The sequence below is a fragment of the Colletotrichum abscissum genome (genome assembly GCF_030869225.1).
Source record: "Colletotrichum abscissum strain IMI 504890 chromosome Unknown Scaffold_51.1, whole genome shotgun sequence".
NCBI lineage: Eukaryota > Fungi > Ascomycota > Sordariomycetes > Glomerellales > Glomerellaceae > Colletotrichum > Colletotrichum abscissum.
The window spans coordinates 79,710-105,392 of record NW_026850443.1 but is presented as its reverse complement, the minus strand read 5'-3'; the positions used below and the strand labels follow the sequence as shown (position 1 = coordinate 105,392).

Genomic DNA, 25,683 nt, shown 5'->3' with positions numbered 1-25,683 from the left:
GCGCCATAGTGGGGCAAGATACGTCTTTTTCGTGCACAGACTCCATCTGATAAGGATAAGGTTGCTGCTAATTATAACCAATGCCCCACCAGAACAGGGGCCAGCACTTGCTGTTTCTCTGCAGGGAATTCCGCCAGCGCCTTTCTTTAATTTGTTGAACGTGGGTAAATTGATTCAAAGGTACATAATTCTCTCTTACACCGCTCAAATAAGTTGCTACCCTGCCCATACAGTCCAGAAAAGTCGGTTATCTCCGAATGTGGTGCACCAAAGTCCAGAACCTTTCCCTCTCCGAGTAAAGCGACTGTGTCGTAAAGACCCACATGCCCAAGTCGATTCATCACCACCAACACTGCCAAGCGAACTCAGTGTCTGTTGCATTCTGCGTCCTAGAATCAGTCGCAGCATCAACGCTGCAACATGTTAGCCAGGTCCGACCGTTTTTTTTTTTTTTGAAAGCAAAAACCCATCTGCAAAAGAACATAACTTACTTGCTCATTGCCTCTTCCAGTAACAAAACCTTGGACTTCCGCAACTTGGCTCTAGCCAGGCAGGGAAGCTGCTACTGACTCGCTGACCACACAGCAGAGTCAATATACTTCTTCATCCCCCCCTATCTCGAAACAATATCTCGGTGCCCAACCTTCTCTAAAACCTGCGAAATCTCTCTGTCATTCGAGACGACGTAGAAAGGATCGATATCAAACGAACAGTTTCCGGCATCAGACCCGGATCTTGAGAGACCACACTTACTTGAGAGCGAAGATCGCCTTGCGTCACCGTGTCAGGTCACACACTCCCGTCCTTGTACATGTGGTGAATTCTTCCGTTTTCCAGCCGATTCTGGAGAGTAGAGTTAGATAAGCCGGTACCCGAGGATGCCACAGACTGAGAAGTGTTAAAAGAGCCATTGAAGTATCTCATGACGTAACGGTGTAAGGGGCGGAGGGGGGGGGGGGGGGGGGCTTATTTACTTGCGCTATGTCCGAAGCAGCGTCACTCATGACCTAAAGGAGCAACATGTTGAGGCACCTTATGCATGTTTCTTTATTTCGAGGATTGATGAGAAGCTGTCGCATCTATTGAAGTCCGTCTAACTTCAATACCTGGTTGCCGGCCCATATCGCCGTGCTCCCATTTCATATCTCCAAGAATAGGTTTTCTGCCCCCATCGTTATGTCTCCTACGTCTCACGAACTCGAATTACAATAGACATAGGGGCAGTCGTCGGCAGGAACTCGAAGTTACGAATGAGCTAGGATCAAAAATCTTAGTTATCTATACTTCGATTCATTTTCCACGATGCTTGGGACACTCACCGTGACAAATATCTTGTTCAGCTCTATCATGGCCACCGCTTTGCCCGCACACTGCCACCTGCCAGCACCGAAAACCAACTCGGTTCGTTTTTTCCATTCTTTAACCGTGGCGTCAGCGGCTTCGAGCCATCTCTGGGGCCGGAACTCGTCGGCGTCGTGTCCAAATAGCTCTTTATCATGCGTAACTGACCACGTGTCGTGTGCGACTCTTGTACCTGGAGGTAAGAATTTGCCCTCGTGCATATCGCCTTCAGGCCCGACCTGTTTCATGAGCAACCCAGTGAACGGCGGATGAACACGGAGGGACTCGAAAATGACTGCCTGAGCAGACCAGTGTTAGCGCGAAGCCGAGGAGCTTTATCGCTTCTATCAACTCGTCATATGCGGCCTGGGCTTACCTGAAGAAAGGGTAGCTTCAGAGCTTCTGGGTTGGTGATGGGCTCAGAGATTGATCCGTCTGAAATCGCTGCCATAATTTCCTCTTCAAGCCTTTCGAAAGTGGAAGGATTGCTTAGTAGGTATTGCATTGTCCACTTGATGGCCTTTGCGGCTGTATCCGAGCCAGCGACCATGGGAAACATGATTTCAGACTGCGCGGAACGTTGGTCAAGCCCATGGCGAATGAAAGATCCCTATTCAACTTATTAACGATCTAAAGGTGTTAACGATGTTTTCTCAGTTTGGCTCACAAGTAGGTCGGGCTCGTCCTTTGCATCCGGAGCGAAACGTTTCACAACGTGCTGCTGGGCGAGTCTACAGACCACACCGGTTAACATAACGATGATTTCCCAAGTCACAGGCTAGATCTCGATACCGACCTCAAGACGCTTTGCTCCGTTGCAAACTCTTCTAACACAGCCCCTGCGAAAGGGATCCTAACAGTGTGACAGCCTCGGATCCTCATACAAAATCTTCTGAGCTGCGAGGTATGAAACAGTGAAGGTGTCGACTCCCGTAAAGCTAAGACAACCCCAAGTCTTCATCTTCCACACCGTCTCTAGAAGGGTTGCAGATGACTTCGTTCTACGTCATAATCAAGCTTTTCATGTGTCCAGCTGAAGATTTCAATAAGGCATGGCAGCATGGCACATTGGTACATAGACGCCACGAAGCGGGGAATCTGTCTCCCCGTCTGACCAGCTAGAGTAGCTTCTTTCAAGGAGTGCCGGGACAGGCACGACAGGGTCCAAGACGAATCAAGGGACCAGCTTAGAAAGTGTCTTATAACAGTGTCTCACAATGCCAACTTCGCTTCCCCAGCTAAGTGACAGATGACGCCATTCCATAGGGCTCGAGATCTGCAGGATCTTCAAGGGATTTCAAGACTTGTTTCTTATGTGCGTACTTTGCGCTATGGGGTCTGGATAGACTGGAAGTGCCAGCAAAGACGGAGTGCAAGGAAAGTAAGAACCAAATCAGCCCTCATGATATTTTCGCAGACTCAACCGAGTTCTGTTCCTCAAGTTGGCCATCGACGCCGGGGAGCAGTATTCGTGCTGACTACCTATGATGAGTGTGGCCTGATGAAGATCAGCCTATCTTTACGTCCAAGATCCTGCCTTTGCCCTTCATATCGACCTCCACCTAGCACCATGGGTAATGTTTGGTCCCATGTTCGTTTCTGCCCCATTATCATAGGCTAGTGAGACCTTAGTTTCGGCCGCTAAGGTAGCTCTATAGGGCCATCCCGCTGCATCCCTACAGGGAAACAACAGTGCGAATGGCTAATCATTTGGAACTAATCAATGATGGCTGAGGCGAACCCCGGACTAGACGCCACCAAACAGGTCAGAGGTATTTCCAAAAATGGACACATCTCGATGAGACGAGCGTTATATCGGCTTTCAATCCATCAGATGTAAGGCTCAGTGACGAGTGCCAAGCTTCATTGTCAGCTCGGGATGCTGCAATGGCGTGCACATACCTTCAGCTACGGCTGCCTTGCTGATGTCCTGTGTCGCATAAGCTCGGGCAAACTCATGGAAGGGAAGAAGCTGCTGTAAGAAGCAAGAAAGTATCAACATCGAAGTATATAAACCCAGGGCTTCATGGTCTGTGACAGCAAGAATAGAATCAGCAACACAACAAAACATTTCTAGAGCATAGTCTCCCAGAGTCGATTCTTTCCAAATTCATCATGAGATACCAATCTCTCTTCGTCTCCTCCATCTCAGTGCAGGCCGCACTGGCGGCGCTCAATGAGCCCTGCTATGGCTCTGGTGGTAGAGCCGGTATGATGACTTCACCTTTGCCTGGATGAAAGACTTTTGACTGGTACTTCTCTCAGGTGTCTGCGTAACTACAAGTTCGTGCTCTTCGAACGGAGGTACAACGATTGACGGCGCTTGTCCGGCCGATGCTTCCAACATCAAGTGCTGCACCAAAGCTTCCTGCGGAAGTGGGGGCAATTGTCGTTGGACAAGCGACTGTGCAGGAACATCTGCTTCCAATCAGTGTCCAGGACCAAGTGGCTTCAAATGCTGCTCCTCCACTGCTACCGGATTCGGTGTCTACGGCGACCCAACTGTTCCATCTGTCGGTGCCTGTAAGCAGGTTGCAGTCAGCGGCGCAAAGAAGATTGTCGCAGCATTTCCCGGGAGGGTCAGGCAAATCTACTGCACTCGCGACTGCACATGCCCTGGCGACTCGGATCACTGCTGCGGCAAAGCGACAGACATGATGTGCTCTGATGCTGGTGGTGTGAGTCAAGCTCGCGTTGATTATTTGCCTCAACGTCGCGACTAATCCCTCTGCAGGTCCCCACTATCTCTGGCAAGGAGATTGCTGAGTGGGTTATGAACAACCGTGAAACGCTCGACCTCAAGTACGTTATTTGGGGTCAGAAGATCTGGAATCCTTCTCAAGACTCGGTCAAGTCTTGGTCCAGTTGGCGAAGTATGGATGATCGCGGCGACTTTACCGCGAATCACTGGTGAGTTTAGGTGCTGAAGGAAGACCCAGAAATCCGTGCTCATCAATTTGACAGGGACCATGTTCATGTGAGCTACAACTAGGTGCCAGGGGAATACTTCGCGACAGTATGTTCATGGGAAAATCTAAGAATTTGGAACAAGCTTGTGGGAGCAGGGCAAGAATCCCCCAGTGTAGTAATGGATGGAGAGTTGTGCCCTTTGCTCGGGTCACGTACCCTGTAGGTAGCCGTCGAGGCATAAGTCCTGGCCTTAATATTAGATTGACGTTATGCCTCGCGAGCCGCAATGTTTGGACTTGGGAGTGCAGAAAATCCTTCGGGATGATCCACCTCATTTTGAAAAAAGTATGTTGTGACAATTGAAGTGCCTAAGTTGAGAGAATTTCCTTCCCAACATAGAAGGGGTTTTGCCCTGAACCAAACTAACAAAGGACAATTACCAGCCGCGGCATGACACGATATGCACCTGATATTTATCAGGGGTTCACCGGCTGTCTTTCCACTTCAATCCGATAGGACCTCCGGAAATGATAATCTTGCTATGCGGGGAACCCGCAAAAATCGCATTAGGAGATGCGGCCGGAACCAACATGCATGATTGTCCCCGGCCGAGGAGAGGGGTAACATGAGTCAAAGCATTCACAAAATTCTGATAAATCATTGCGATTAGATCTGTAGTATCGTGGTTGCTTCAATGTTTCTCATTCTTTGCCAAGCATATGATCTGTAATACAGGCTACAACCTCGTTTTCAAACATGTCAGCAGGAACCCGAGACCGTGGAACTTAATGAGATCAATCCCAATCCCGGCTGTGATGACGACACCCTCAAGCCAAAATCTGTTCTCTATAAGGTCGTTCGCCGGTGGGGAGAAGCTGCCGCAACTTTGGGGAGACCTTTCCAAGACATCAAAGGTTTGAAGATGTTCTGGTCGAAGTAGGATTCAAAGACGTCCACATTCAAAGATTTAAATGGCTAAGTAATCCTTGGCCAAAAGATAAGAAACATTGTGAGATAGGGTACTGAAATTACGACAATTTTGCGGCTGGTCTGGAAGGCTTTGTCATGGCACCCTTCACAAGAGCACACAATTGGACACCCCAAGAGGTGACAGTGCTGTGTATGGAAGTGCGGAAGGCAATTAACAACCCGAATGTTCATTCCTACTCTTCCATGTAAGCTTACATGACCAAGCCCGGTTGACGCCGGACTACTGACGAGATCTAGTTGGTCGATCTACGCAAGAAAGCCGGAGGCAGCGACCCCGGATCATTGAGTCAGGGAAAAGTCTTGGCCTCAGATGTTGAATATCCGATATCATGGCAACACAATATTCCCCAAGAGGGTCGTTCAGTCCACGTAAGTCATGATCTAGCTGTGGATCCTTACGTTGCGACTTGACTTCGCCGAGATGCAGGGTCGAGAAGTCACTTCACTGATACACGCGTTGAGTTGCTATAGACAATTGGTTGCTCAGCCTAGTTGGGACACGAAGTACATTCAGGTTGTTCCATACCGGTTCAAAGAATATATGGAAGGGTACTATCTTTGTCATTCATCGAAAGACGGGGTTCTTGAGATGTTTCTGAAATGTATGGACAGAAAAGTGCGTGGGGGCTAGAACGCTTCTCGACATGGGAACCATAGGCCCTTATTGTTTCTCATTGTTGTGAGGATGGATCAGCGATTCTTCTTATTTATCTATATTAAGGCGTGTGAAGTCTCTCCTTGCACCCAGATGCTCTCATAGTAAGCGGTTATGCGTTCTACTTACGGGGCATTTACGTGCCCCATATGGAAAGGGCCGCAGGGTGCCACTTAGCAGTATTGGCCCGCCTAATCCACACGAGGCACATGCCTAGGCATCATTTGCCGACTTTCCGCTCCAATATAATAGGTTTGCATGCGAGATGTAACCGGAATGAAAGATTACTGGTAGTTTTCTTCATCAGGAAGTACAACCGCCATCTCCGGCATGGTCGCCGCAGACGTGCGTGAGTATCACATCGCAGGTGTGGGGTAGCCTACCATCGAACGATGGGTTTGCAAGTGATAGAACCAACAGAGACCGGTCACTGCGTTCAATCTGATGCAAAAGCTTGAAGAAGGCGGAAACGCAGCCGTACATAATTACGTATCTCCCAACTTCGCCTAGACGAACTGAGGAGAGACTTGTCATTTTACTGAACCTTTAGTTGTCGTGTACCATGTCCGACATTGACCAAACACGCAACGCTGGGCAAAGCCCAAAATCGGCTGCGTCCCGAGGCACTTCACCTCACAACGCAAACAATGTCACAACGCAAATCACGCCAGCACTAGACGCTGAAGAGGTAACAACACTATTTACCACCTTTGACTGGATTTCATTGCCTAACGAACTTGTCCATTGAAAAGCTCAGCGGAGATGACCTTTCTGTCAGAGGCGAGGTAAGTGCTAGTTCCTTCCTTCTTCCCTCTATCAACCGAAGGGTGGAAACCCACGAGCCATTCTACTAAGAACTTCAAAATCTAGAGCGTCGCATCATCAAGCACCAGTGTGACCAGCTCCGTTCTCCAGTATCGGACAGAGAATGGGCGAACATACCATGGCTATAAAGATGGCAGTAGGTTGTCTCTCCTCATTCTGAATGAGCAAAAGCTAAGTGTAGACAAGAATATCTCATGCCCAACGATGACAGGGAAAACGAACGATTGGGTATGGATGTCTTTCTTGCTTACGAATTTTCAACTCGCAATCATTAATAGTCTAACAGATATTCAACATAATATGTTCATCCTCACCTTCGACAACCAATTGGGACGTGCCCCAGTGAACGCGAAAGACACCAGTATCAAGGTCGGTCGGGTACTTGATGTTGGTACAGGGACCGGTATTTGGGCATTGGACTTTGCAGATGAACATCCAGAGTCAGAGGTAATTAGAAAAATTGCTGAACAAATATTTCAAATACTAACCTATTTCTATTAAGGTCCTTGGTGTTGACCTTTCACCCATTCAATCAGCATTGTAAGCTCCACCCGGTTCTATCCTGAAACCAGCGTTGTTGACAATTCTATAGCGTTCCTCCCAATGCGACATTCGAGATTGACGATATCGAGGAGCCGTGGACTTTCTCGCAACCTTTCGATTACATTCACAGTCGCTTAATGACATCAAGCATTGGTAATTGGCAGAAGTATATCCAAAAATGTTTCGAGTAAGTTACAAGCATAGCTCGGCCAACTGAATTTACGCTGATCATGCCACCACCGAAGCAACCTGAACCCTAACGGATATCTTGAGCTCAATGAGGTCGACTTGTACTGTAAGTCAGATGATGGTACACTTGCCGACGATGCCGCCCTAAATAGGTTCTCGAAGCTATGGGGCGAAGCGGCGGTCATGTTTGGGCATGCATTCCAGGACAACGCAACTCTGAAGGACCTCATGGCCGACGCCGGGTTTGTAGACATTAACGTGAAGGTATTCAAGTGGCCTTCCAACCCGTGGCCTCGGGACAGGAAACACAAAGAGCTTGGGTATTGGAACCTCGATAACTCCGTTGCTGGGCTTGAAGGTTTCATGCTAGGTGCTTTAACGAGAGCCCACAAGTGGACTAAAGACGAGGTCACTCTCTTTGCAACGGAAGTCCGCAACGAGATGAAGGACCCACGTGTTCACTCGTATCAGACGATGTGAGTGACTCTACTGCTGCTGAGTGATTTGACTAATTCTCGAATCAGCTGGTCTGTGTACGGCAGAAAACCTGCTGCGGAGAAAGTTACAGCCAATTGATTCAGCAAGGCGCTATTGAGAAATGAGCTGACTTTAAATTTTGAGGGAGTAAACAATTATGTGGCCATGGAGGAGGAAGGGAAGACAGGATTCAATACAGGATAGCAGTGATTAAAGTCCATAATTCTCAGGGCTTGCACTGAATTCCCACGATCTTCTAGCTAGAGGAGAGGAATAATGACTTTTGATCTTGCCTCTGGATCCCAATTCTTGTCAGTTAATTGCTCGGGTACTCGACATCGATAATCGACATATCACAGGTCATAATAACCACACTAGTCTCCAGCATCCGCTACGACGAAAAGCTTTGATATCGGAAGCTCTACTGCAATCCTTTTCATGTGGAGTCAACCATTATTCCTCCAGATCTAGATACGAGCACTTTGGGGAGAATGTTGGTCATGCAGACCAAAACAGGGCCAGGAAGATACAAATGATAGACCCACTGCCCAATGATTGCTCGGATGTGATACGCGTCATTTCGTCCTTTCGGGAGTTTCCTCCATCGACCTTGTGTTGGTTGGGGCGTTCGCCGCAAACATGCATAATTATCTCCAGCCAAGGAGAGGGGTAACACCACATCCTGGTCAATTAGTTCTACAGATAAAGAGGATGGGGGTCTGCCGGAATTTCATGTTCCTCTTTATTCTGGTATCTGGCAAAAGTATCGGTCGAAAGTCGCCTCTAAATCTAGGTGAAACTTGGCGAACTCATCTCTATCGTCGCTCCAACAAGGTGTTCATTTGGCCTTGCTCTCAGCAATGTGCGCGACAGACAACGCGGCCAGCAGCCCGCCTCGTGCTGTAGACGGGGGTCAAGGCAATATTGCCGTAGAGGATCGTGATATTATCGCTGCCGAGGAGGTGATGAACTGTAGCCAATACGCGCGTAGAGTTCATACTGATATTTGGCTTCTCTAAGGTCACGGATGATGACTCTTCGGCTACTGGCGTGCGTATTCTGTCCGAAACTCTTCATGGTCTAGGCCCATTCACTCATTGATGATCCTCCTTTCAGCAAAGTGTGGCTTCATCTAGCACAAGTCTGTCTAGTTCGATTCTCGACTACCGCTTAGAGAACGGTAGAACCTACCACAAGTACAAGGACGGCAGTGAGTTTCCCCTAGAACGTGAAACATCACGAGACTGACTTAGATACTTTAGAATACTACGTTCCTAATGATGAGAGAGAGAATGATCGACTTGGTATGTACAGCCAGGTTCTTTTCTCCGCGGTATCCTCGGCCGCTCTGTGCGTTAATAGGAAGTGCACGCTGACCTCAGGTCCGAAATCTAGACTTGCAACACAACTTGTTCATTCGGACATTTGGCAACCGACTTGGCACTGCACCTCCCAATGAGCCTGGGTCCAAAGTCGGACGGGTTTTGGATGTAGGCACAGGCACAGGAATTTGGGCGATTGATTTCGGAGACGAACATCCAGAGGCCGAGGTTAGTCGCTGAGCAGTCGCACTTATGAATTTTGAGATCCAATTCTGACGTTGAAGTGACAGGTTCTCGGTATCGACTTATCTCCCGCTCAGCCAGAATTGTAAGTGAGTTTCTTCCCGTCTTACGGTCGATGGCTGACGTCCATGACAGTGTACCTCCGAATGTGAGGTTTGAAATCGACGACCTTGAGGAGCCTTGGACATACTCACGTCCTTTCGACTACATCCACAGCCGCATGATCACGTCCTGCGTCAAGGATTGGAAGGCCTACTTTCAACAAAGCTTTGAGTACTACCAGCCGCGAACTTGTTTGACTGCGAGATCATCATTCCTGACATGCATTCTGTAACAGTCATCTCAACCCGGGTGGATATCTCGAAATCCACGAGATTGACGTCGAGCCTGACTCCGATGACGGCACGTTAAAAGCGGACTCAGCTCTCATGAAGAGCCTACGGGCTTTGGCAGGAAGCTGCTGTCATCTTTGAGCGCCCTTTCGAAGACATTAAGTCACTGGCTGGTATTATGGCTGATGTTGGCTTCGAAGATGTCCACTTGGAGAGATATAAGTGGCCCACGAATACATGGCCGAAAGACCGGAACTACAAAGAAATCGGAGCGTGGACCTATGAAAATCTTGCTGTCAATTGGGAAGGGTTCATTATGGCGCCTCTAACTCGCGCCCACAATTGGACGAAGGAGGAAGTAATGCTACTTGCTATGGAAGCTCGTAAGGATCTAGGCGACAGAAGCATCCACGCCTACTTCACCATGTAAGGAGACTGCTCTATTTTCGATGCTCCCCATCTCAATGCTAACATTCAATAGATGGGCGATCCACGGTCGAAAGCCATTGATAGCTAAGTCGACTGAAGAAGCAACTGCGAGTTGAGCTTGGCTTCAGGTTTACGAACTTGGGATGGGGCTAGGTCTGATCTTTGCAATAGATTCACAAATCGTAATTGTTGATTATGTTTGCCTAATAGTAACCTTCAAAGGTATCTTCATGATGTTTTGCCACCTGTGAGACAGCTTCTTTGATCGCTGGGCTGTCCTCTTTGGGCCCCAACACATCAAATGCCAGCCCGTAGGTCTTCTCATTCTGAATCGCTGCGTAGACGACCTTGGCGACATCTTCTCTGGGAATCATGCCGACGGTGCCAACCTTTCCTGCCCGTGCCTTTCCGGTGCTAGGCCCCTCAGTCAAGCCACCAGGTCTCACAATGGTGTAGTTAAGCTTGCGAGCCGCATTCCCCACCCTCAACTCCGTGTCGGCCGCTAGCTTAGCCCGGAGAATGGGACCGATGATACCCCACATGCGGTCGCTGAGCTTCTCATCGGCATCGGTATACCAGTCCGGGACGGGCTTGCTGTCTCGGTCGCGGACGTCGAGGGCGCTGACGACGATGTAGCGTTTGGCGACCACGTTGGCTTTGGCCAGGGCATCCATGGCGCGAATGGCTCCATCCCGGTCAACAGCCTCAGCGGACTTGGGGTCCTTGCCGCCAGCTGCCCACACCACAACGTCGGGCCGGGTGCCTTCAATGATTTTAATGAAGTCGACCTCGGAAGCTGTAGAGATGTCTTGGACAATTGGCTTTGCGCCGATTGCTTCCAAGTCCGGAATTTGTTCCGGATTGCGGATAACGCTGAAGATGGTGTGAGGGGTATCGGCGTCCCGAAGGATTGCTGTCAGTTGACGGGCGGTTTTGCCATTGCCCCCAAATATAAGGGTCGTCGGCATGTGAAGGATTGAAGCGTCGCCCATGTTGACTCGTTATGTTTACACACGTAGTATTTAAGCTGAAATATAAGGAGAGGTGATAAAGGTACCGGGAGATATGTCGGACTCTCAATGGAAGCTCCGAAAGCGCCGAAGCGTTAGCTCCTTAATTGACTTCGATGACGGCATAATCCCGACAGGCACTGGAACGGAAGAAGTCCAGAGCCAGGAGGAAAGGTTTCGGGCAGCTGTTTTTCCGTCACCCTCAAACTGGACGCGACTTGGTCAGCGCCAAGTTACACAGTCTCACAGCACATTTCACCCCTGAGCCAAGGTGACTTTGTTCACTGAGGAGACGTTCAGCAGTTAAGTTAGGTTCTCTGCCAACCTTATTAATAGCACCGAAATTGTGTGGACAAAGTGGGTAACTTCCGCACCAGAAGACATCCCCTAACTGTTTAAACGTTCAGCCACAACAGCTTTGTCTACCCTATTTTGCCAGCCTTCGGCTTTTGCACAGCTAGGTACATGTCTCGAAAGAACTGCTTCCTCAGATGGCCTTGTCGGATGATACCTCGGATTCCTCTTGCTATGATACCGGCCGAGTTCCATGTCGGGTGATCCGGATCTGGTAGGGCGTCCGCCCCTGCAGCGTCTTTACACGAACAAGCAACAGCACGCTGCGACGGTGCGCTGATCGTCGCCCACGTCGCTCGTATTTCAGGCTGTGTGCTAGGTAATTACAGCTGCCTTATTGGGCAGGAGACTATTCCCCACGATGCATTGGGGATAAGCTAGGGAGGCCTAGTCTCGGGAAATGAACTAGTCCAGCACTTAACTTCAAGCATATCTGGGCATGGTCCACAACGGTAGGAACTGATGGGATGATGGGACCTCACTATCGGCATTGGAAAGAACCGGAATAACTTGGTGGGAAAGGGGAATACGAGATCTTGTCCCTCCAAGCGCCCAAATGTCTCCGTCCCATCACTGCAGGGTCCAAGGGTCGCCCCGTCCAACGTCGCATTGCCGAAATGGAAGAGCTTTTCTGGAAACCCATAAAGCGAATGAGGGCTGGCACGATGTCAGATGAACTGAATGTTTGGTCGCGCAACTGCCTTTCGTCCCAGTCGTTCGCTACTATCGGCCTGCACTCATCATGAAGCAGAGCATTCTTTCCACGCTCGCTCTAGCGTCCATCGCCGCGACAGAGTATGTTTGGCCTTCTCAGTACGATGAGCTCGAGGATCACCTCTCTCTGCAGTCCGGATACCTTCGCAGGGGCTTCATCGATGGTCAGTTGTCTCTCTACCACCGATTATCAACTAACTACTGACAACTCATTAGGTGTCATTACGTGTGGCTTCGGCACAAGCATCCCCGGCCGTCAGAACTCTGCTGAATGGATCCGCGCCGCTTTCCACGACATGGCCACGCACGATGCTGCCGCCGGTACCGGTGGTTTAGACGCGTCCATCTTCTTCGAGTTGGATCGCCCGGAAAATATTGGAGGCGCCTTCAACAACACGTTTGGATTCTTTAGCAGCTTTCACTCCATTCGCGCCTCTGCTTCTGATCTGTTGGCCATGAGTGTCCTCGTCGCCAGCTTTGCGTGCGGCGGTATCCAAATCCCGTTTCGTGCCGGCCGTATTGACGCCCAAGAAGCCGGCCCTGCCGGTGTCCCTGAGCCTCAGACCGATCTCAACACTACCCAGCTGGCTTTCACCAAGGCAGGCTTCTCTCAGAGCGACATGATTGCCATGGTGGCGTGCGGTCATACTCTGGGAGGCGTGCACAGCATGGACTTCCCTGAGATCGTCGGTGTCGCGGCGGACCCCAACAACGATACCGTAGCCCACTTTGACACCGAATTTGCCAAGTTCGACAACGTCGTCGTGACCGAATATTTGGATGGCACAACCAAGAACCCTCTGGTTGTTGGCACAAACGACACCCTCAACTCAGACAAGCGTATCTTTGCTGCAGATGGAAACAAGACGATGCAAGCCATGGCCGACCCTAATGCTTTCCAGACTACCTGCGCCGACATCTTTAGTCGCATGATTGATACCGTCCCTGCCAACGTTAAACTCAGCGACCCCATCGTAGCCACAGATATTAAGCCCTACATCAGCGGGCTCTTCCTCAAAGACGATGGCAGCCTGTCGTTTGGCGGCCGCATTCGCATCCGCACCACCGCAGTCACTGGCCGAGACCCCAATGATCTCTCGGTCCAGCTGACGTACGCTGACCGCAACGGCAACGGATCCAACGTTATCACTACCCGCAAGGCAACCTTTCAGGGTGGAAGTGCCTCTGGCTTGTGGAGGGAGAGCTTCCACTGGTGGGAGTTTGACACCACAATCAGCCCTGACACGGGCATCAGCAAGTTCTACATCCACGTTACGAAGCCGTCAACCAACGAGACTATCACGTACGACAATGCTGGCAACGGATATCCTATGAGTGATGTCCTCCTGTATCAACAGTCTAAATCTTGCATCGGAAATGTGGCGGATGGCAAGCTGCCGGTCACAGTCAAAGCTCTTGTTCGCAAGGACCGTGTACCCGCCACCGCTGATGGCCTAACTATGGATTTGGTTCATGAGGTCCGTAGGCAGGGAGTGATTGTTCCCAGACTGGACGTTGAGAAGATCAACTTCCAAGCTACTGGAGAGGACCAAGGCCAGTGGTCCGTCTATACAGCCAGTGGAAGTGTCGATGCTGATGGATGGAACACCAGTTTTGATATTAAGTTGGGTGGCGAGCAGTCAGTCGAAGTTGCCTTTCAGAAGACAGGAGCTTTGAGCTCTTGCAGCTAGACATAAGTAGTATCCGTAATGGTAATGAAATTTAGATGCCCAGTTTTGGGTGCAGTGCAACGATGAAACAACTCCTAGCTCACCCACCATTTCTCATGGTAGCTTCTAAGGTCAATATCACCACTTAAAGCGCCTTTCTCCAACCAAGGAGTAAGATCTAGTTCCACCCCAGCGTCGCCGTGAGCAGCCGCAACATCCTTCTTGGTCCAGCCATTCCCCAGCCACCCAAACCTGTTTCCCTGGGGGTTCTGATAGGTGTACTCAAAGTCCTCCCACCTCGGATCCTTTCTAACCAGATCAACATGAGCAGCACTGCCGGGCCAGAGGCCATGGATTCTCCCGCCCTTGATCCCACCATTGTACCACGAGCTGCAGTGCTCGCTCATGACAGTCCGCGGGAAGAAGGCTTCAGTGTAGGCTCGGAAATCACGAGTTGCAGCTGTTGTCGGAGCTATGGTCCGCAGGCCTTGGGTCGCAAATTTGCGAAGTATCTTGGCAACGTATGTGAGCTGGTTCTCTACCGCATGACACAGCGTTCCGGCTGGTCCTGTGGCGTTTGGTCCAAGTACAGTGATGAAGTTCGGAACCTCGGGAGCAAGCATTCCCAAGTAAGTGTCAGGGAATCCTGGTTTGCCGCCAGGTCTCCAAGCCCTCTGGAGATCAAGTCCTTTGTAAACGACAGGGAACTGCGTACTGAATGTAATGTCGTGACCTGTACTGCATATGACTGCGTCAACTTCGCGAAGAGTGTCTAATCACCGAGTCAGTGAAAGATGCTCCATAGATCAGCAGAAATTGGAACCCACCATCCACAGTCCGAATGCCGGTTTCAGTGAACTCTGAGATCCGGTCGGTGATGTAGTTGACATTTTCCGCAGTCAGCGCCTCGAGATAGCCCGGTCCAGGTGTCAGCCGACGACAGCCTACTGGGAATTCAGGTAAAATCTCGTCAGCAAGCTTGGAATTCGCCCCCAGTCGTACTCTCATAAGCTCTTTGATGTAATCTTCGGCCGCTGCATTCTGAGGTCCGTCTTTGAAGATTCCGCCGAAGCGGCTGAAAAGCTTTGCCTCCAGAGCTTTACGGAATTTGAGATACTTTTCGGGGTCTGCCCGCGCGTCTTCGATGTTTTCTGCAACAAAGTCTGCCAAGTCTTCTCCTCCGATTGGTGCTGCAACCCATGTTTTGTTGCGGGCATAATGATCAACTCTTGCAGCGATTTTTTGTAGTTGCGGGAGCACTTGTAGTCCGGAAGCGCCATTTCCAATGACTGCGATCCGCTTTCCTTTTGGGTCGAACTCAGGGTCCCAATTCGAGGTATGTCGTAGGTGGCCCTCAAACTTGTCGATCCCTGGATACTGAGGAAGCTTTGGGTCGCTGAAGTGGCCCGTGGCAGTAATCAAGAAGTTGGCTTCGTCAGTGACTACACCATCGTCTGTTTGAATTGTGACGATCCATCTGGCCTTTTCCTCAGACCATTCCGCAGATGTGACGCTATGCCTGAAGCGGATATACTTGCGCACGTCGTACTTGTCCGCAATATCTTGCCAGTAAGATTGGATCTCAGAGCCGGTGGCATACGCCTCGGTCCAATCTGTCGATGGAGCAAACGTAGCCTGGTAAGCGTGAGCGGGTACATCGCACCGAACACCAGGGTAGATGTTGGTATGCCAGACGCCTCCCTTCGTTGCCTCGCGTATCAGTGACTAGTGCTTCGTGATACCATTCTCTTTCAACTTACAAGATCGTCGTTTCTCTCGTAGATTATGAGATCTAGGTTGGGAACCTTCGCGGGAAGTAGAATGGCAGCGGTGATGCCAGAAATGCCGGCACCCACAACGATAGCTCGGACACTTTGATGTTCATCAATGGGATGCTCTTCTATTAAGAAATGAGGGTCGATGGTTCGAAGAATATTGTTGTCAGCCGCTGGAAGGGAACTTGCACCATCGATAGACGGGTCTAGTATCGCGCCTGGAGCCATGGTTGATCACTCTGACAAAAACGAGACGACAATGCTTGACACTTCTCTAAGTATGGATTGCGATTGAGTTTCTATCTTCATTATCGTCGATTACCGGCGTATCACATGGATGACGCAACTATCACGGTTGCTTGCAAATACCCCCTGTTCCCGATGCAATAGGATTGTGCATGCAGCGTGCTGCAGACACTTGGAAACAAATTTCCTTCGCATGTGTTTTGAGGGGAAGGAAGACTCGATTGGTTCCAGACAAGCATACAATCAAGGATGCATCAATTCTCCACGATACGCCATACGCTATCTAGCTTGCGAATTTACTAAATCTCGGGCTTGTCCGGGTTTTAATTCTGATAAGACATTGCGAAACTCGAACATCCGTACGTACTGCCGAAATCGGCTCGGACGAATTGCGTGATCCTTCAAGACCAAGTGCGCAATGAGTTATCAATGGAAATTTGCTCTCTTCCGCCAACAAGTTGGACTCAGCGCAGCACGAGCTTACCCCGCCAAGATGGAACCTTCTGCCAGGCGGCAAATTATACTCAATGCATTTGACATGTTCACTCCGAGCCATCTCTGCTTCGGTCAGTGGCGCAGGGGCGAAGATGAAGTCGCGGACAAATTTAGAGATCTCAGTTACTGGACCAATCTCGCGCAGACACTTGAGCGGGGAGACATTCACGCTTTGATTCTGGCTGATACTTATGGTCAACACGATATCTACAATGGAAGCGCTGAACCAACGATACGGACAAGTTGCCAGTTCCCGATGGGCGACCCCGTTATCGTAAGTGACAAATGTAACATTTGTACCGATGGCCATGCATTGACATTAGGAGTAGCCGGTGACGGCGATGGCAACTGTAACGAAGAAACTTGGGTTCATTGTAACAACCAGTACGAGTTACGAGGCACCATTCGTCGTCGCAAAGAGGTTCTCGACGCTCGACCATCTTACCAAAGGGCGGTTTGGCTGGAACATCGTCACTTCTTTTAAGGAATCTGCTGCCAAGGCCGTAAGTTAGACTCCTCAAAAAGGTCCTCTTCAAGATCATGCATAACTTTCTTCAGGTCGGGGTCTCATATGTCGAACATGATGAGAGATATGCCGCTGCTGATGAATACTTGGAGTTGCTCTACAAGTAAGGTCATATGAGTGTACACGAAGATCCTAGGCTAAGAGGTCAGAATATGGGAAGGCTCGTGGGCAGACGATGCTCTCAAGAAAGATGCAACGAACAACATCTACGCCGATCCCAGTCGTATCCGTTGGATCAAGCATCATACGGCAAGGTTCAATGTGGATGCTCCTCACATCCTGCATCCTTCACCTCAAAGAACTCCATTTCTGCTTCAAGCAGGGACATCATCGTAAGTACGAACCATACAATTCACACGCCTACTTTCGGCTGAACCTTCACAGCGCTGGCATAGCTTTCGCTGCCAAACACGCAGAGGGTATCATGATATCGGGGCTTTCACCTCACATCTTGGCGCCTCGCGTAGCAGCCATTCGTCAGCAAGCAGCGAAAGCTGGCCGTGACCCTGGTAGTGTCAAGATTTTCGCCGTCATTACACCAGTCATTGCGAGAACAGACGAAGAAGCCACTGCAAAATACCGCAAAGCCTTGGAATTTGCGAACTTCGAAGCTGGTCTTGCATTCTTTTCAGGTAATGCTGCAATAGACCTCGCCAAATACGATTTAGACGCAGAAATAAGACCAGATGATGCTACCATTGATGGGCGGGTACACTCCATGGTCAGCAGTCTGAAATACCGTGGCGATGACATTCCAGCTTGGACGCCTCGAAATATTGGAAAAGTCATGGCCATCGGCGGGAACGGGCCTGTGCCAGTTGGATCGGCAGCTCGTGTTGCAGATTTCCTTGAGGAGTGGGTGAAGATTGCAGATTTAGATGGGTTCAACGTTGGATATGTCACAACCCCTGGGAGTTTCGAAGATGTGGTAGATTTGCTAGTGCCTGAGCTTCGCCGAAGAGGGCTATACGGGTACGACGGACTATCGGGAGATGAAATCACTTTGCGTGAGAGGATGTATGGCGTTGGCCAGAAACATCTCCGCCACGACCACATTGGAGATCAATACAAGTACAAGTAGGGCCATAATTCGTATGAAAGAGGGGAACGAGGTGGTCTCTGAGACTTGCTAGACATCATCCCTGAAGAGTGCACAGGAACCAGGATTTGGCTCCATTCAATCAACCCCCACTTGCCATGTTATGTTGTCATTCGTTCTAAAGTTGCATCAGTTCTGAGGACTCGGTAACAGGCCGATAATGTGCTCTGTCGGCCTCGCTCTGACCAGCAGGGACACAAAGGGTTTTTGATGCCCCTACCATGCCGGTACAAAAGTAAGTAGTATTGCGAATTACTTCTGATTACATCCGCGACCATCCACCTAACGACCTTCGACTGCCATGGACTCCAAAAATGCATCAAAAAGAGATACTGGTAAGGATCTTGGGCCTCAAGAGCCCTCGTCATCAAGATGGGATCTCCTAAGCGGTGTCATATGGGATGGTCCTCGAACAAAAGAAGAACATCGCCTTGTGCAACGCCTCGACTTCTTCGTATTGTAAAGAATCCCATGTTTTGAATATGTGCTCAGAGCTGCGCTGACCATGCTCACGACAGAAGCTGGGCTACCTTTGGATATTTCGTCAGGCTACTCGACTCAAGCAACATCAGTAAGGGCAACTCTTGGCACTAGGACACTGAAACAATGTGTGAAGTTCTTACCAAAAATAGCAAATGCGTATGTCAGCGGTATGAAAGAAGACCTCGACTTTCAAGGCAACGAGTACAACCTGTTACAAACTTTCTTTACTTGCGGGTATCTGGTCGGTCAAATTCCTTCACAGTTCTTGCTCACTCGCTGTAGGTTCTTGGAATGCAATTAGTTCTTATATACAGCCCAAAAGCTTAACATCTTCCAGTCCGGCCCTCAATTTACCTACCCGTGGCGGAGCTTCTCTGGACCATTGTCACATTTTGTTTTGCCGCTGTCAAGGACGTTCGTCATGTCTTAGCAATGAGATTCCTGCTAGGATTCCTTGAAAGTCCCTTTGCCGTCGGCGTTCTGACCATCATGGGAAGCTGGTACACGCCTCGAGGTAAGAGCATCCATATTGCGAAGACTCACTTCTTTGTCCTTACCTCGTCCCTTAGAACTCTCCAAGCGGATTTCAATCTTTTATTCGGCCAGCTATGCTGCTAGCATGTTCAGCGGATACCTCCAAGCCGCAATCTATCGAGGTCTCAATGGAGCCGGCGGTCTCCCAGGTTGGCGGTGGCTTTTCATTTTCTGTGGCATAATCTCGATCTGGGCTCCCATCTGGGGATTTTTCGCCGTCCCTGATAACCCTCATATCACAAGGGCTCGCTGGATGCGTCCGAGTGAGCAGGCAAAGCATATCGCGAGGATGGAAGCCATCGATCGGCGCAAACCCGAGCCTTTGACAAAGGCCAGGGTCTTGGGTATTTTCACGAACTGGCCCATTTACGTCTTCAGCTTCGCATTGATGTGAGTTCTCCGTACCTCTCATGATACCCAGTATGGAACAGTCTGACATAACTCGCAGTTGCCATTGCGTTGTCACACAACCCCTTAACTACTTCTCTGTTTGGCTGAAGTCCTTGAACCGCTTTACGGTCTATCAGATCAACCTCTTTCCTACCGCAGCGCAAGCCGTCGGTCTTGTGACCACTCTGCTATATGCTTGGCTCTCTGATGGGTTGGGGAAGAGGTGGCAGGTTTTACTGATTCCAGCTGTTAGTACATGAAACATCGGCATCCCGATCTCGCTGACAAGACGCAGACCATCAACCTTATCGGCATGATCATGGTTGCAGTTGAATCAAGCTACGCGTTGACCTTTGTCGGATATGTTATCAACGCCGCTTCGTGGGGCTTTTGGCCGGTCCTTTACGTGAGCCACTCTTTCTGCAGCTTTCCTGCCTCTTTAATACTGATGTCGTCTACCTTAGGCCTGGGCAATTGAGATCATGCACAAGAACATGGAGGAGCGTGCGATCGTTATTGGGGTTGCACAGACCCTAGGCCAAGCTTTCATTGCATGGGTTCCAGGTTTGCAACTATCTTGCCCTCAACATCTTGAAAAGACGCTAATTGTTGCAGTTGTGATTCTCGATGTGGGTAAATATGCACCGTCCTTCCACATGGGGTTCTCCGTCATGTGTGGAGTGAGCGTTTTGGAGCTTTCGAGTATCTTCATAATCAGACACTTTGAGAAGCGAGAAAAGGCGAAGAACGAACAGTCCATTCTTAGCAACTAATAATCACCGCTCTCACTTCAGACTTCAACATTTCCGGTATTGGTATATGATTGGAGATCTCATGGTCTAAGTATGCAAATGCTCGTACAGATAGATAATGTAGACGGTCACTTATGATTTGTAGTGAGAAAGCCTGCGGATGTGAGTGTTAGTCCTTGTCCGTGAGGTACCATCAATATCCAACACTGAGAAGTACTTACTCAATCAAGTTTCCGTCGGGATCTCTCACGTAAACGCTCTGGATGGGACCCTGTGCTCCCGTTCTCGCAACCACCTTCTCTCCCTCAAGAACCTGAACTCCGTCCCCTTGGAAGCCCTTGATCAGTTCCTCAAGATTGGTGCCATCCTCCACCAAGAAACAGAGGTCGGCTGTGCCTGGCAGTGCCGTCTTAGCTTTTGGCTCAAACTCCTTGCCCTGCTGATGCAGATTGATCTTGTGTGTGCCGAACTTCAGTGCGTGCCTCTGGACGGATGGATCTAGCGGCGACGTGAAAGTTTCTGCCTTCATCCCGAGGTACTTGGTGTACCATTGGACTGTCTTTGGGACGCTGGCGCAGGTAAGAACGAGGTGATCCAGCGTCTTGACGACGGCTCTGGTTCCGGACATGGTGATAGAACGGGGCACAAAGGTACGATGAAAACCTAGAGCCTTTGCGGATTGCAAATTTGATTGGCGTGACAAGTCGAGTCTTGGCAATGATGGAGGTTTTGGCCTGGCTTGGGGTCTCTGCAAATGTTTTGCGCGAGGTTTAAAATGAAGAAGAAAAGGAATGGGGATTTGGAGAGCGGCAAGGACGTCATTAGTGCATTGCTTGGGCGGACCGTGCCGAGTTTCCGAAGCGTTCGGCTTGCGGATCCGGCGCCGAGTTTAGATTCGCCGGGACCCCACATCCGAGGCCCGCCGTTCCTAGTTCGGAATGAGATCCAGGTCTTCCAAGCTACTTCGATATCAAGATCGGAGATTGATGAGATTTTCTTTTCGACAGCATGTGACTGCTTTTCTTGCTATTGTAGAATTCTACTAGTACACCATGAGGAAGATCTTAAGCGTACATCAATGGGCTAAGTGAAGACTGGCTGTAACCAGCCACTTTGGAAATGTGATAGACTGGTAGAGCCCTAAAGACACAACACTTTCCCAGGATATGATGTACAAAAACTACACTCATCATAAATTCGTCAATGATATGTCTGGTTGGGTATCGAGGTAATGCGCAAGATCAACTTCATTCCCGGTGCAATTCTGCCTTGGAAAGCCACATCAACTTCAGTCTCTAATACACCTTGGTGAATCTCTAGGGATGTTACTTTCAGCCTTCATCTAGTGCTGACGCTGTTCATTTGTAGCCTCTGCTGGCGGATGATACGAATGAGAGGTGTGTTGATAGTGATCACTCACTGGCGATCGACATCTGCGGTACGCAACACGAAGACGAAGCCAGAGGAGGATTCACTCCTCGCAATCCCACAATAGAATTGCCCATCCAGAAACTTTGAATCCAGCGTGAGGCAAAGTAAGATGCAGAGCTAGTCGAACACGAGCGCCCGTCATCTCGAGGCTAAGGCACATCGGCGTCAGGGGCAACCCACAAATGAAAGACCCCTGGACTTTAAGACAGTCATATGAAGTAACCATATTTGACGACGGCCTCATGTAGTTGTCTGATCGTCCTCAGTATTTTATTGGCTGTCTTGAGTCTGCTTGCGCAGGTGGCTGAGGCGGAGTGGGTGTACATGGTCCGAGATTTGTGCCACGACGCCCGCATGTGTGGGCTAACGAGTAGGGTGATATGGGCAAATGACAGTGTTATTGTTTGCATTCATCGTGGTCGCAAAGGCAGCGAGTGACGGATTTCGAAGCCCGAAGACGATTGAAATGGCTCTATAGACGTATGATATCAGGTGAAATCTCAACGCACGACGCTGGGTCAGTGATCGCAAGATTGATAGATGTCGAGATGCAATCGGGTCCCCATTGTAGCGGCCACGTACAATATGGCATCCTTTGTCTAATCGTTCTTGATGTGTAAATTAAATTCTGTAGGGCGGGAAGAGGGATTCAGGAAGCATCACTTGAAACTGCCAATTGGAGGGAAATTCAGGCTCACACGACAACGACGTTGCAAGCCACTCGCCATAGCCAAATTAAAACAACGTTAGCTACCGGCAGCTGAAAAACAAGCTTAAATCTGATTCGGCAGCACGGCACCATGCTCACAGCCTGCCGCAACAATGCATAACCGACAGGAGCTAAGTCCTGGCTGCAGTGCTGGCAGCGGATTGACAGGCAGACAGACTCCTATGAACAAACCCGGTGTCTGGGGTTTTGATGATCTTCTTGATCGTGTTCCTCGAATCAGCCTAGCCACTCAGCCTGACAACTTCAAGAGATCGAGCTTATCGACGTGCGCGGGGTAACTCCTCCCCGAGCTTACCTGCAGCCACAAGAAAGCTGAGCTCTCGAAATAAGCAATTGCTTAACCCCAGACCCTGGTTCCCGACGCCACCATCACCTCCTCTAACTTTGCTCAACGGCCACTTGAGCAAGGACGCTGACATCGCGGGCTAGTTTAGCTGCAGGAACAGAAAGATGCAGTTTGCTGTATGACACTGCGGTGATGCCTTCAATTGGACGCCACCACGTAATTGCTGGCTGCTCATTTCCGTTCAGTGTGGCAGCTGAAATGTTGCATCTCCGAGGAGGAGTAGCACAGGGCCCAATATCACAGCCTTACGTTGTGTGCCGTGTACTTAAGCATGGGATTTCCGAGAGAAAGTAGAAGGGCGATGCTGGGCCATCTCGGACATCAAGCAGCTCAACGTTCACCAGCAACCCTTCACTCTCGTTTCAACACACTCGCTTTCATAACCAACATGTTCCAGCTCAAGAAACTTCTTGTTCTGGCTCTCCCAGCCTTGGCTCTCGCCGAAGAGGCCTTCTCTCCTCTCAAGCGCCAGATTGTAGAGATCCCGTGCAGCGAGTCTGGCCGGAAAGACTGCGGCGATGGCTGCATTCCCTTGACCTACACTTGCTGCCCAGACCAGCAGGGCGGTTGCCCCTTGACGTCCACGTGCTGGCTCGGTAACAACGGCCAGTATGCGTGCTGCCCGATCGGCAAGCAATGTGTCGGCCCGGGCGGTGTCAACACGGAACCCGGCTCGACGGTGACGTCTACCCTCTTCTTCACGGAGTCGATTCCGGACGAGAAGACTTCCACGTCCTTCTTCGCGTCGACCTCTACCGCGACTTTCACCCTCACTTCCGAAATCGGGAGCACCTCAGCAGAGACTTCTCTTGTGCCTAAACCGACCACTCCTCTTCCGGCACCTCCGGTTGTTTCCAACACGCCGACGACGACTGCTACACTGCCGACGATCACCGCGAATAGTACCACGGCCCGGTCGCCCCCGGTCACGGTGAACGCAGCGAACACCCACGGTGGCTCGATCCTTCAGGCAATGGCTGCTGGTGCCGTAGCCTTGCTTGCTCTTTGAAACTTGTGTATACCGAGATGAAAATGTGTTCGATGTTCAGATCAACGGAAATGCTGTTGTCGAGGTGTAATAGTTGTCTGAAGAAAAGGGCGGGCGAATGTGGGTAAAGAAAGAGAGAGGATCGATAGCTTTTGCAACCAAAACGTAATGGAAATGAAAATTGTCAGGTTGGACCTCGTCTCCCCAACTTTCCGTACCACCAAGGGATCCGCCACCATTATGGTTTGGCCGAGATGAGTCTCGAGCTTGCCTTCAGAATCCGGGGCTCCGGACCCAGACTTGCAAAGTGGCGTGCTTTCTCGTGGGGGACGTGTGATTAAAGGGCGCGCACAAGGCGTAACGGACATGTGGAAGCCTGGACGGGGTTCGCCCCGTCGTTATCGTGTGTGTGATGCAGATTTGACACCGGGACTAAAGCGTTTGAGTCAAACATGCTCATAGAGATATTTCGTATCTCTGAGCGGCCAAGAACGACGATGTTGAGCCACCGCGTAGCTAGCAAAACTTATAAGTCGGGATCGGGATCGGGATGGGTCGCCGACTAAGCACTAGTCAAAGGAGCTGGCGTCGGATCAGTTTTCCGTTTCTCTTGGCCGGCGAGCTGGATGCGGGGGAAAGGGCAACTTTGAACCTCCACCGGTCCGCATCAAGGGTACCAAACAACGGGGACAGGTAGACTTGGAGATGGACGGTCTCAATTACCCTTTCCAGCTCCCCGGTCAAGGCTGATAAGCTTTGTAGGTCCCTTCTGAAGAAATGACAAAGTTGAATCATGTTCGCGAACGCCGACAGCATGTTTCTTGCAGTAGGATTCGTCTCGTATCGACCGGGGCGGCACAGAAGTCAGCCTTCCGGGGACATTGTCTTCAAACTCGGGCTTATGAAAAGTGGGCGTCTCAATTATTGCGTGCTGGTCAGGCGATCCTTATCGAAGGCGCGGTTCGGCACAAGGGACTTAGACGCGATGTCTCCGTACTACTACTTTGCGGTTCAGGTATTTGGTGAAGGTCAACATCGGTGTTTAGAAATGTCGTTCGGAGCAAGTTTCCCAACATCCAATCAGACATCTGACAGGCTTCCCCAGGACCGAGAGGCCAGGTCGAGGATGGTGACACACTGCAACTAGGAATTTGCGCGATTTGATGGGAATTGCCGAGTGCTTGTGCTGCCCAACTTCAAGGGACGCTGGAGAAAAAGATGAAAAGTTTACGTGATAGTTTGGTACGAGGGCGGGTACCATCGGTGTTTACCCCGTCGTGGAGTCACTGGAAGTGAAGGAATCTGAGATGCAGCCGCGCACAGACAACCACGTGATATGGGGCCTCTTGCCCAAGTACTCAAGTACCGGTAAGGTAGTCTTAGGTAAGCTGCGGCTTGGATGTTTGCAGTTGTTCCGGGAGGTACGTACTGCTGACTCCAATTCCCGTCTCTGCCTGAGCCTCCAATTTGGACCGCAGATTTTCTCGGTGACAACTGCAACCACTTTAACCACCCGTTTTCCTCACGTTCTCAGTCTGTCAGCAATTCATTTCCAGTAACAACATGTGCCATCCTCGGACGTTAGCCTCTTATCAATACGGTGTGCCCGAATGTGTGGCCGAGTGTGGATGTCGTGTGGATTGCCAAGTAGATAAGCCTTCCGTCCGAGTTTACCCCATGGGTTCGCCATGAAAACGTTACCACACAGAAACAGCTGATGGACTGCCAGGTTTCTGCTTTCGGTTTAGTTCTTCCCCATGACTGGATCTGCCCGCCTTCTGCACCAGTCAGTGCCGAGAAGCCCTTTTGCGCCTTTCGCCTCCAAACAACATCCAACAAGGGTTCAGTTGCAGCTCGCGCGCCTGGGCATACACGCAGATACCG

At 50.2% G+C, this 25,683-nt stretch overlaps 10 protein-coding genes across 10 annotated transcripts; 6 read left to right on the top strand and 4 right to left on the bottom strand.

The window, feature by feature from the left end:
- Nucleotides 1-1,183: 1,183 nt before the first annotated feature.
- CABS01_14140 (benzoate 4-monooxygenase cytochrome P450) lies at nucleotides 1,184-2,095 on the bottom strand (the record flags this gene model as incomplete). The annotated part of the gene is made up of 4 exons (XM_060547480.1): nucleotides 1,184-1,255; nucleotides 1,320-1,640; nucleotides 1,718-1,951; nucleotides 2,009-2,095. 4 exons carry the CDS (start codon nucleotides 2,093-2,095, stop codon nucleotides 1,184-1,186), a joined length of 714 nt encoding a protein of 237 aa, XP_060393597.1.
- Nucleotides 2,096-3,456: 1,361 nt separating this feature from the next.
- On the top strand, nucleotides 3,457-4,333 carry CABS01_14139 (uncharacterized protein; the record flags this gene model as incomplete). Its single annotated transcript, XM_060547479.1, has 4 exons — nucleotides 3,457-3,550; nucleotides 3,607-4,019; nucleotides 4,076-4,251; nucleotides 4,306-4,333. 4 exons carry the CDS (start codon nucleotides 3,457-3,459, stop codon nucleotides 4,331-4,333), a joined length of 711 nt encoding a protein of 236 aa, XP_060393596.1.
- A 2,125-nt stretch (nucleotides 4,334-6,458) lies between these two features.
- Nucleotides 6,459-8,029, top strand: CABS01_14138 (uncharacterized protein; the record flags this gene model as incomplete). Its single annotated transcript, XM_060547478.1, has 9 exons — nucleotides 6,459-6,584; nucleotides 6,649-6,681; nucleotides 6,767-6,857; nucleotides 6,908-6,949; nucleotides 7,008-7,168; nucleotides 7,224-7,261; nucleotides 7,314-7,451; nucleotides 7,510-7,929; nucleotides 7,978-8,029. The coding sequence occupies 9 exons, from the start codon at nucleotides 6,459-6,461 to the stop codon at nucleotides 8,027-8,029; spliced, it is 1,101 nt and encodes a 366-aa protein (XP_060393595.1).
- A 761-nt stretch (nucleotides 8,030-8,790) lies between these two features.
- On the top strand, nucleotides 8,791-10,372 carry CABS01_14137 (uncharacterized protein; the record flags this gene model as incomplete). The annotated part of the gene is made up of 10 exons (XM_060547477.1): nucleotides 8,791-8,892; nucleotides 8,951-8,980; nucleotides 9,047-9,140; nucleotides 9,193-9,234; nucleotides 9,326-9,480; nucleotides 9,543-9,580; nucleotides 9,631-9,768; nucleotides 9,833-9,875; nucleotides 9,949-10,253; nucleotides 10,309-10,372. The coding sequence occupies 10 exons, from the start codon at nucleotides 8,791-8,793 to the stop codon at nucleotides 10,370-10,372; spliced, it is 1,011 nt and encodes a 336-aa protein (XP_060393594.1).
- Nucleotides 10,373-10,459: 87 nt separating this feature from the next.
- Nucleotides 10,460-11,248, bottom strand: CABS01_14136 (NAD-dependent epimerase/dehydratase; the record flags this gene model as incomplete). The annotated part of the gene is made up of 1 exon (XM_060547476.1): nucleotides 10,460-11,248. The coding sequence occupies one exon, from the start codon at nucleotides 11,246-11,248 to the stop codon at nucleotides 10,460-10,462; it is 789 nt and encodes a 262-aa protein (XP_060393593.1).
- Nucleotides 11,249-12,362: 1,114 nt separating this feature from the next.
- Nucleotides 12,363-14,025, top strand: CABS01_14135 (WSC domain-containing protein; the record flags this gene model as incomplete). The annotated part of the gene is made up of 2 exons (XM_060547475.1): nucleotides 12,363-12,498; nucleotides 12,551-14,025. 2 exons carry the CDS (start codon nucleotides 12,363-12,365, stop codon nucleotides 14,023-14,025), a joined length of 1,611 nt encoding a protein of 536 aa, XP_060393592.1.
- Nucleotides 14,026-14,099: 74 nt separating this feature from the next.
- Nucleotides 14,100-16,007, bottom strand: CABS01_14134 (uncharacterized protein; the record flags this gene model as incomplete). Its single annotated transcript, XM_060547474.1, has 3 exons — nucleotides 14,100-14,776; nucleotides 14,832-15,705; nucleotides 15,765-16,007. The coding sequence occupies 3 exons, from the start codon at nucleotides 16,005-16,007 to the stop codon at nucleotides 14,100-14,102; spliced, it is 1,794 nt and encodes a 597-aa protein (XP_060393591.1).
- A 436-nt stretch (nucleotides 16,008-16,443) lies between these two features.
- CABS01_14133 (DszA family Xenobiotic compound monooxygenase) lies at nucleotides 16,444-20,325 on the top strand (the record flags this gene model as incomplete). The annotated part of the gene is made up of 12 exons (XM_060547473.1): nucleotides 16,444-16,794; nucleotides 16,850-17,023; nucleotides 17,079-17,149; nucleotides 17,196-17,378; nucleotides 17,431-18,123; nucleotides 18,664-18,716; nucleotides 18,778-18,906; nucleotides 18,966-19,142; nucleotides 19,198-19,552; nucleotides 19,611-19,800; nucleotides 19,848-19,958; nucleotides 20,017-20,325. 12 exons carry the CDS (start codon nucleotides 16,444-16,446, stop codon nucleotides 20,323-20,325), a joined length of 2,796 nt encoding a protein of 931 aa, XP_060393590.1.
- A 111-nt stretch (nucleotides 20,326-20,436) lies between these two features.
- On the bottom strand, nucleotides 20,437-20,932 carry CABS01_14132 (biphenyl-2,3-diol 1,2-dioxygenase; the record flags this gene model as incomplete). Its single annotated transcript, XM_060547472.1, has 2 exons — nucleotides 20,437-20,458; nucleotides 20,526-20,932. 2 exons carry the CDS (start codon nucleotides 20,930-20,932, stop codon nucleotides 20,437-20,439), a joined length of 429 nt encoding a protein of 142 aa, XP_060393589.1.
- Nucleotides 20,933-23,199: 2,267 nt separating this feature from the next.
- Nucleotides 23,200-23,820, top strand: CABS01_14131 (GPI anchored serine-threonine rich protein; the record flags this gene model as incomplete). Its single annotated transcript, XM_060547471.1, has 1 exon — nucleotides 23,200-23,820. One exon carries the CDS (start codon nucleotides 23,200-23,202, stop codon nucleotides 23,818-23,820), a length of 621 nt encoding a protein of 206 aa, XP_060393588.1.
- Between the last annotated feature and the right edge of the window lie 1,863 nt (nucleotides 23,821-25,683).